This window comes from Camellia sinensis, chromosome 5, assembly GCF_055761805.1.
Source record: "Camellia sinensis isolate YWXY chromosome 5, ASM5576180v1, whole genome shotgun sequence".
NCBI lineage: Eukaryota > Viridiplantae > Streptophyta > Magnoliopsida > Ericales > Theaceae > Camellia > Camellia sinensis.
The window spans coordinates 218,902,961-218,913,391 of NC_138965.1; the positions used below are offsets into that span (position 1 = coordinate 218,902,961).

A 10,431-nucleotide genomic window follows, 5' to 3' on the forward strand; every position below is an offset into this window, starting at 1 on the left:
TTTGCTCATTTTTCTTTCTTTCTTATACATAGAAAAATTTTCTAATGACTTTTGTCTTGTTCACTTTCAGGCCATCCAGCATGCTCATTCCTTCTCAATACAATCCTTTGAGAATCGGAAAGAACTGGCCTATAAGAAGAGAGAAGTTGCCAGTCTGCAAAAGGCCAACAAAAGCTTACAATCAAAAATGAAGAAGTTGGAAGACCAGGCCGAGGCTACCATCAAAGCTAAGGATGATGCCGATGAAAAAGCAAGTGCTGCTAAGGCCATTAACAGGTTCTTGAGGCCCAGAGGAAAGAGTTTGAGGAAAATATGGCCCAAGCCCAAAAAGAACTTCAAGATGCCTTGGCCACCAAATACGCTAAGCTCAAGGCAGCCAATGAGAAGGGCTACAATGAGGGGTGGCCGATGCCACGGCTGACTATGAAAAGCACGTGAAGCAGGCATGCAACAAGGGTTTCACCCTGGGTTGGATGTATTTTCTAAAAAAGCTTGAAGTCCCCGAGGACTCGCCCCTCAAGAACGCCGACATCATTCCTCTTCCATTCCCTCCAATTCCAACTCAATCCGACGATGAATCTGAGTCCGAGGAGGAGACCTTGGTGAGGAAATCAAAGGAGGCTGCTAGGACCAAGTCCCCTTCTCTGAACGAGCAAGTCTTGGACTTGACTCAAGATGAGGAGGGTGAGAAAGCCCCCAAGGATGCCACTCCTGAGAAGGCGTCATCGGATGTGCCCCTTGCCGACAAGAGCCTCGATCTAACCCTTCAAGAAATTGACGCCGAGCTTGCGGCTAAGAAGGCTGCCGAGATGTCTTCTCAGCAGTCCTCCGAAGTCCAAACCCAACCTGCTAATGATGTTGAAGACTCTTGATTTTATATTTTTCTCTTTTTTCTGTGCTTTGTACTTTTTTTTTTTTGGGACAGTGTAAACTCTTCATATGGCCAATGTGCCTTTTTATAAATATAACTTCTTTCTTTCTTGGATGCTTGCATGTTTGTCTTTCCTTTATTGCTCTTGTTTGACTTTCACACTTAGAATAAGTTTGTGTCTTCAAAATGCACCTTAGTCTTGTGCAAGCTTCTCGGGGTGAAACACCTCGGCTTACATCGGCAAGTACTTAGCTTAATACAACTTTGGCTTTAACTTGTAAATTTTTCTCAAATTTCAACAAGTGTGAAATCTTGGTTTAATTTCAACTTGCAAACTTTTCTCAAGTTTCGACAAGTGTTAAACATTATCTCGGTTTATCTTCAACTTGTAAACTTTTCTCAAGTTTCAATAAGTGTTAAACATCATCTCTGTTTAACTTCAACTTGTAAACTTTTCACAAGTTTCAACAAGTGTTAAACATCATCTCGGTTTAACTTCAACTTGTAAACTTTTCTCAAGTTTCAACAAGTGTTAAACATAATCTCGGTTTAACTTCAACTTGTAAACTTTTTAAGTTTCAACAAGTGTTAAACATCATCTCGACTTAGCTTCAACTTGTAAACTTTTCACAAGTTTCAACAAGTGTTAAACATCATCTTGGTTTAACTTCAACTTGTAAACTTTTCTCAAGTTTCAACAAGTGTTAAACATCATCTCGGTTTAACTTCAACTTGTAAACTTTTCTCAAGTTTCAACAAGTGTTAAACATAATCTCGGTTTAACTTTAACTTGTAAACATTTTAAGTTTCAACAAGTGTTAAACATCATCTCAGTTTAACTTCAACTTGTAAACTTTTCTCAAGTTTCAACAAGTATTAGAGCCGTTTTCCAACTCTCTGCCCCCTAATGTGAACCTAAGTTCCACTTTGGTTCTCATTATACATGTTTTCCAGAAACAACGTTATGTATCTTTATCAGTCACAAGTGTATAAACGAATAAATCAAGCAAAAACTTTATTTATTTACTTCGGTAAATGACAAAAGAGAAAAACTTTATTTATTTACTTCGGCAAACACCTCAATATTTGCTCTCAGGAACGTCTCCAACATTTTTTTTTTCTTCTTCGGCTAAGCCTGAGTCGAGAAGGAAGAAGCGTTCTTCATCTCTCTCCTGGACGAGGATTTTCTTTAGTGCTTTTTCACTTTTCTCGGCTGGCTCTTTGTCGATATCCTCTAGGACTTCCACATCTTCGTCTTCGATCTTTGCCTTCTCTGGTTCTCGTATGCTGTAGGTGGATTTCATTGCTGCCATGGAGCAATTCTTTGCCTGCAGTTGATCTCCTCTGATCTCCACTATCCTATGTTCTGTTGGGAACCGCAATAGTTGATGTAATGTTGAGGGTACAGCCCCCATCGTATGCAACCACGGCCTTCCCAAGATGATATTGTAAGGGGAGGGTGTGTTGATTACAGTGAACTCTGTCTTTGTCTTCTTGGTGCCAGCCTGCACCTCCAAGCTTGTTGTTCCCAGTGGCCATGTCGGTGTTCCATTGAACCCAACCATTGGGCTATTGCATTGCTCCATATCGTCTGGGTGAAGGCCAAACTCCTTGTAACATTTGACGTACATGATGTCCCAAGAGCTGCCTTGGTCGATTAAGATGCGCTTTACTTGCATTCCCCAACCTGGAGGGATCCTACCAAGGCATCGTTATGTGGATGTTGCACTATCTCAAGGTCGGTTTCAGCAAAGGACACTACTGGTCCTTGGCACTCCTCTGCCCGATGTCTCTTCTCCCCGACTTGGTAGACATGCTGTAGGTGTTTTACCTTCTAGGTCTCCCCCCGAATCTCGTTTTCGTTGACCTTCGAGTGAATTACATTAATTACTCGAGGTCTTCATACCTGAGGTTGCTGTGCTGGGAGAGGTGGAGCTGCTAGCGCCTGAGGCAGTCTTTCATGTTCTTCTCCTGTCCTGGCCTCATCAACAAGGTCTCTCAGATGGCCTTGCCTCACCAGGTCTTCTAAGTGTATTTTCAAGGCTCTACAACCCTGAGTCATGTGCCCATTTTCATTGTGGTAAGCACAATGTCTACCAAGGTTTCTTTCCATAAACTCTCCTGGTGCCCTTGCTGGTGCTCTGAAATATGGTTGGTTCCGAATTTTATCCAGGACTTTGTGAATCGGGATTCGGAGCACAGTTGTAACTGCCTGTGTAACCCCCAGTCCTATCTCTTGCTTGCTGGATCCATTGTTACCTCAGCCTCGCTTCGGCGAGCCATTTCCTTTTTCTTGCTTTGCCTCTTTAGTCCTCGATGTATCTTCCTCAGCCCTGGCATACGTCTCGATTCTAGCCATGAGCTCTTCCATGCTTTTTGGCAATGTCTTTGCCAAAGATTTTCGTAGTGGACAGTCGTCTTTTAGATCGTTCTTGCAAGATACAACCGCCACCTCTTGATTACACTCTTGTATTCAGTTGAACACCTCATAGTACCTTTTTGCATAGGCCCTAAAGCCTTCATCCTTACTGATCTTTAGATCCATCAATGCATCCACCCTCAATGGTTGCAGCTTGTTTGTCACGAACCTGGCCACAAACATCTCGGCCAGGCCTTCCCAGGTCTTCACGCTTCCCTTCGGTAGTTTGTGAAACCAATCTGATGCAATCTCCCCGAACGATGAGGGGAACACTTTGCAGAGCAACGGCTCATTCCCACTATACAATGCCATTGAGTTCAAGTATAATCCAACGTGGAAGTTGGGGTCTGACTTACCATCGTATATTTGGAACCTCGGCATACTGAATCTCTTCGGCGTCTCAAATTTGTCCAATTCCACTGAGAATGGTGTTCTCGGCTTATCAGGGGAGGTTACCTCGGCATCGGCATTCTGTTGCTTCCTCTTGAGGTAATCTCTCAAGTCCTCCTTTGTCCGCCCAGGAGCTCGGCTATCTCCCGACTTCAATTTTTTCGGCATACTGTTCTCAGCTTCGTTGTGGGCCCTTTTTGACCTTTCTCCATGAGTTGTGTCGAAGCACAGCTCCTGCCTTTGAATGTGCCGATGTTCTCTTGGGTCTGCTTCTTTAGTGCGATGTGTTCTTCGTGACTCTTCTCTCCTCGATTCTCCTCGCCCGACCTCCCTAGAAGGCTGGTGAGAGTGTTTTTCGCTTCTGGTGTACTGAGGGGCTATTGGGATTGGCTTCTACCCTTCCTTCTAGGCATTGGCCGCTGGAATCGGCGTGTCTTGCAGCGAGTATGGTGGTTGCATGACATTACTTTGCATCATAAAATTGACGACCGATTGCAGGTCTGCAAACTTGTTTGCCATCTCTTTCACTTCTTCGTCCCTCCGCAGGCATCTATCCTTCCATACCTGGAGGTCGTCCTCGTTGTAGTATCTGCTTCGATCTAGTTTCTTTGGCACGTCTCCATCCTGGCCGACGTCTTTCTTGCCGTGATTCTGGTTTCGAGTCTCCTCTTTGCGACCATCTTCTTCCACGTTTGGGTCAACGTGTTTTCCACTCCCAGCAGGGATTTCGTCCCTAACCTTATCCTTCTGTCCATCGCTAGCCATTTATTCTCCTTTCTTTTCCACAGACGGCGCCAAATTGTGTGAGTGAATTTCCGATCACACTGCCAACTCAGTATTCAGCTGGAGAGCACTGGCAGAATAGATGGCACCTGTCTGACCTGCAACAGAAAGAGAAGATTCCGGCGGTGGTTCGTCCACCTGGGGACACTTCGACGATCAAGTCAGTATATCTCTCAAAGATAATCAATAGTGCTAAACTCACTGTTCAGAATATAAATTACGTACCTTAGACCTATCGGGGGTGCCTTTCTTTTGTAGTTAACTCAATCCTAGTTCCCCTAGAAGCCTAGCTTCTATGGACTTCTGCTCAGTGTTTATCCTGGACTCTCCAAGAGATAGAGATAAACTCCCTAAGAGTGTTATCCTTATCCATGCTAAAGTCCTTCCTCATTTTAGGACTCTTGTGCCTTATCCGCTTATCTCGGATTCCGATATCTTCGCAGATAACCTCGGTCTAGCCGAGATTATCTCGGCGTCGTGATCAGGACACGTGGCACCTCGGCTGGCACTTCGGTGACACTTCGGCCATGTGTTGGGACTCAGAAAATATATCCCCACAAAATCAATAAATGTTGATTTTTCTTTAAATCAAAAAATTAAAAAATTAAGATTGAAATATTAAAACTCCTATAAAGATTTTTGAAAATTCCAATTTTTTTATATAATATATAGATTTTTTATTTTCAAAAAACTTGCTTCTTTTTTTTTTTTTTTGACAAAATAGACAACAAAAAAATTGACAATGTTTAGCAACCCAAGTGGCCATCAGGGAGGTGTCCCTATTACCTGACCAAACTCTCTCTCTCTCTCTCTCTCTATAGAAAAATAGTAGAAAGCTTTGGAAACAGTTTAATCCCAAGAGTTTGACACGATTTTGCCACCATTGGTAAAGGCAGTTTCGTGGGGTGTTTGGAAGGGGATGTGTTTTCGGTAACACGACAAACAAATGGCACATGGCCAAAGGCCCAAACCCAACTACTCTTTTCTCTCTGTCTCTCCAACTGTATTTCAGAATTCATGGGATGGGGGGTACTTGTGTACTTTCAGTTTTGCCCCATTAAAGCAGATGCTTTGGTGAGCTACAGCTGTGAAAACATGACCTATGCTGACTTCACCCTTAACAAGGACACCAAAATGCTCTTTCCTTACGTACTACTAGTCAACAAAACCCACGTTTTCTCGATGAGACTAATCTACCCCTACCACCGTCCAACAATTACTATTTTTCATAATCTTATCATCCAACTAACTAGTTATGAGATATGATATAAATATTTTTTTGGATAATTAATTATGAGATATGATATAAATATTCTTATTAATCAACTTATGAACAGATATAATATTAAATAATTCTTATGTCAAATGATAGATTTTAAATATAAATTTTTGTCTTTGTTGATATGAAATAACTTTTAATCTCTCACGTTTTTTAATGAGAAACTAATGAAAGGAAAAACAAAATGAAGTTGAAAATGAAATAGCAATTTCATATCCAATAATGCATATTATTATACATAAGCTAAGTTTAATTCACTAAATTGTTATTAAATATTGATTTGAAAAAAATAATGAGTTATATATATATATATTTGTCTTGATTTATTCATTGTTTGAGTTAATTTCAGATATGGTTTAATTGTTTTTTTATTTTATTTTGGGAGATGTTACACTTTTTTTGTGAGAGAAGTTATACATTTATATGATTTGAAAGTTATGATTTTTGTGATGAAACTTATAAATTTTGAAATTATGATGTGCATCTAAAAGTAATGTATAATTAAAATTATATTTTTTGTGAGGGAAGTTATACATTTTGTGAGAAACAAAAAGTTATATTTTTTGTGAAAAAAAAAATTATAATTTTATAACAAAAGTTATATATTTTATGAGAGAAATTATACTTTTCATTTAGACCCATTCAAAAAAATAAATTCTAGATTCAAAAGTCTTCCCTAAGTCAATGAAATGAACATACGAAGGGATTCAAACGCACATTAATAATAACTTGATTTAGTGTTAATAAAAAAAATGAACATGATTTCGTTGAGGTGATTATAGATCGAGTTTGAGTTGCTTTGTACATAAATTTATCAAACCATGAGCAGAGTTCTAAATATTTATAAGCTGTAAAAAAAATTTGTTTATTTTTAATTAACAAATAGAACACTAAGGGGTGGTTTGGGATGATCTAAATAAGTGTATTTTTTGACTTTTTATGAAATATGGGTTGGGTATTGGTTGTGTTTGAAGTGATGTGGTAGAGAGGTGATGTAACTTAAATAAGATGATGTGACTTAAATAAGATAGTCACTTTTTAACTTTTTAACTTTTTTAGTCAACGTTAAGTATATTAGTTTGATTTTGTTTTGTTTGTTTGTTTGTTTGTTTTTGTTTTTGTTTTTTTGGAAAAATATGCTAAAAAGCTGTAATTAGATGTCAATAGAATTCCCATTAAAAAAGAAAGAAAGAAAGAAAGAAAGAAAGACGTCAAGAGAATCAAGATATTGAAATTTAATAGCATAGCATAGTCCGAAATTGAACACAACTAAGCATTAGCATAGCATAGCATAGTTTGAGGGTTGTTTGGGATGACCTAAATAAGTGTATTTTTTGTTTTTTTACGAAAAGATGAACAAAAAAATAGAGATGTGATGTCATGAAAAAAGATAAAAAGATGAATTATTTTTAGATTGCCAAACTTGACCTTAGTTTAGGAAAAAGATCACCTCTTTTAAAAAAAATTTAATAAATAATTTTATTTTCTTGCTTCTTAAAATAAGCTTAAATTTTAACATCTTCACAGAGGAACAAGTAATAGATACCCTCTTGAGACGTTTGTTAAAATGCGTCAACGAAAGAAGGAGATTGAGTCTAGTTTACGCCAACTCCCTCAACACTCCCCCTCCCTTACTATAAAGATGCCTCACTTTCCCTCCTCCAATACCCACCCACCCACCCACCCATCCCACCTCTCTCTCTCTCTCTCTCTCTCTCATTTCTTCTAGTTATTGTTCTCCTCTCTTATTATCTGTCTATCTATCTATCTATCTATCTATATGTACGTATAAATTCTCTACTTCGATGGGTTTTTAAGATGTGTGTATAAGTTGCAGAAAATTCAAGCTGAATTGGGTTTGATTTTGAATTAAAAGCTCATCAAGTTTTGTTTGTTGTGAGTGCCTTGTTTTTGTGCTCTGAGATGGAAAAATTCAACTTTGGTAAGAATGGTGTGCTAAGATTGCCTCCTGGCTTCCGCTTCCATCCCACTGACGAAGAGCTCGTTCTTCAGTACTTGAAACGCAAAGTATTTTCATGCCCTTTGCCAGCTTCCATTATCCCAGAGTTCGATGTTTGCAAATCCGACCCTTGGGACTTGCCAGGCTAGTTACCACACTATAAAATTCTAAAATTATAACTACCACAAAAGCATATTGAACTTGGTTCTCATTTGTCACTGCACTAGAATGCCATATCATGATTTTGCAAAACAGTCATATGTCGACCAATAGGAGACACTAATATATCCGTGAACATAGTGTGTATTTGGGACTAATGCTTGTTCTGATGTGCTCAGGTGAATTGGAGCAAGAAAAATACTTTTTTAGCACTAGGGAAGCCAAGTATCGAAATGGGAACCGGTCCAACAGAGCGACAGGTTCTGGGTATTGGAAAGCGACAGGAATAGATAAGCAAATTGTATCTTGCAGGAGCAACCAAGTTGTGGGGATGAAGAAAACTCTGGTTTTTTACAGAGGAAAGCCTCCACATGGTTCTAGGACTGATTGGATCATGCACGAATACCGCCTCATCGATGCTGAAACTACAGCCACCACTTCCCCACAGAAAAAGAAATTAACTCTGGTGAGATTTTCGGCTATCTTAACATTTATTGATATGGTTTTTATTTGTGTTTGTGATTTGAATTTAATGGTAGTTGTTCAATTTCTTGCAGAGCACTACGGAAAATTGGGTACTTTGTCGTATATTTTTGAAGAAGAGAAGTGCTAAAAATGACAATGAGATCAGAGAATCTCACAATTGTAACACGGTTGGGCCTGTATTCTATGATTTCTTGGCCAAAGACAAGACTGATTTGAATCTTGCCCCTGCTTTGTCCTGCTCAGGTTCGAGTGGGATCACAGAAGTTTGTTGTGATGATCAATCAGATGATCATGAAGAAAGTAGCAGTTGCCATAGTTTATCCTCTTTTAGTAGAAGAAAACCTTAGCTAGCTAGCTACAAAAAATACTGTCAGTAGTGTCTGTATCAGTAATTGAGCTTCCAAATTGCCCCATCAGAATAACCATCTTAGAGATCTCTGATGTTTGGTTACTCAGAAAAGAAATCAAGAAAAAATGGGAAGAAAAGAAATTTCGGCATCAACTATTGTCAATTCTCAATTCCAAAGTTCTAAATTAGTGGTAATCTTCTCTTTAATTTACTTAAACTAGTATTTTTTTTTTAACAAAAAAAAAAAAAAAAGGGGTATGGATCACATATTGTTTGCTCACCAAGAAAATGCAATGCTTTGACTTGATTAAAAGGTAGTAGATTTTGGAGGGAATAGATTTTGGAAAGATTGAAAGAGGAAGGAAAGAGAAGGCATGTGTGCATTGGAATAAGAATATCGCTAATGTGAACTTTGTCAAAAGGGTATCATTTTAGAGAAGCATGGGAATAAGAATATGATCTTCACAAGATCATATCTGGCATGAGGTATCTTGGCAACCAGGGGATCTTCTGTGTGAATCTCTCCTGTTTTAAATCTCTTCTCCACCACACAATCAAGTCAAAGAGTCTCTTCGTATGGCAGAGAGATCCTGAATAATAGAAATGGGGAGACGACGAATTTTATCTAAAGAGAACCCAATTCCTTAATATGGGATTCCAAATTCTGAGCTTGTTTCAGTTCAAGAACTCAAATCATAGACTTAAAACTATGTCATTCAAAGAAAAAAGAGTAAATTTACACATTAAAGTAAAATACTAACTTTATTTTTGTCCCAAATCTTTCATAAATTGCATTCTTAAACTTTAAACATTAATTTTTTTTGATTAGCAAAGAAAAATTTCATTTAACAATATGAAATTAAAGGTATAGGAAATTGACATGCATCGAGAGAGATTCGGAAGTATAAAAATACCCCTACTACTGCTACTCGCATTCATACAACTAACTCCTAAGCTTCTCGATTTTTTTTTAAAAAAGTTAAGAAGAACTTAACTAGAAAATTAAAATACATGAATCTCCACATAATCAACCCACCAAAAGACCCAAACCAAACTATATTAACTAAACCAACTCCCAAAGCAGCCCGAACTAAAAACCCATCTAATCAACAACCCACTCCTCTGCCCACGCCTCTACTGCTACACCTCCCAAAGAAAAGCCCTCACACCTTTGCTGCATCAACACCCTACGCCTCTGCTGCATCAACACGCCACCCCTAAGCTGCTGCAACTCCCAACTCCCACTACCCACACCGGCCGAGAAGACCCCAAAGCCACCACTGGGAAACATTAATTTAATAGTGTTCTTCCCCTTAGTTGTTGTCTAAAAACATACAAAAATTATTACATCAATCTCACTTTCCAGGCATTAAGTACATTTTAACACATCTATGCGAAATACTATTAATTAAAGAATCAAAGGCACTATGATTTGAGTTTTGGTAATGGGGTGACAAACTTGTATTTTACTTATCTTGCGGTTCACTTTGATAAAAAATGAGATAAATTTCTTTTATACTGTGTTTGATTGAGGGATTTGGGGAGAGATTTGGAAAGAAAAAGGGAAAGGGAAAATGTGTGTGAAACTAGGTGAAATTTAGGTATATTTTACTCACATTTTACCTAATTTTTTCCTTTCCCTTTTCAAATCCCTCCTCCAGTCCCCCAACTAAACACAACGTTAACGTTCTTCAAATCCCTACTGTGAGGTTCACATAAGTACTTTTCATATGTT

The 10,431-nt window shown here is 38.5% G+C and overlaps 1 protein-coding gene across 1 annotated transcript; it reads left to right on the forward strand.

Moving 5' to 3' along the window:
- The first annotated feature begins 7,265 nt into the window (after nt 1-7,265).
- On the forward strand, nt 7,266-8,849 carry LOC114278867 (NAC domain-containing protein 83). Its single transcript, XM_028221026.2, has 3 exons — nt 7,266-7,846; nt 8,041-8,327; nt 8,419-8,849. The coding sequence occupies exons 1-3, from the start codon at nt 7,666-7,668 to the stop codon at nt 8,692-8,694; spliced, it is 744 nt and encodes a 247-aa protein (XP_028076827.2). The 5' UTR covers nt 7,266-7,665; the 3' UTR covers nt 8,695-8,849.
- Nucleotides 8,850-10,431: the final 1,582 nt, after the last annotated feature.

Coding starts and splice junctions, on each gene's coding strand:
- LOC114278867 (XM_028221026.2), top strand. CDS start 7,666: ATGGAAAAATTCAACTTTGGTAAGAATGGTGTGCTAAGATTGCCTCCT. Junction 7,847..8,040: donor CGACCCTTGGGACTTGCCAG/GCTAGTTACCAC, acceptor TGATGTGCTCAG/GTGAATTGGAGCAAGAAAAA. Junction 8,328..8,418: donor AGAAAAAGAAATTAACTCTG/GTGAGATTTTCG, acceptor AATTTCTTGCAG/AGCACTACGGAAAATTGGGT.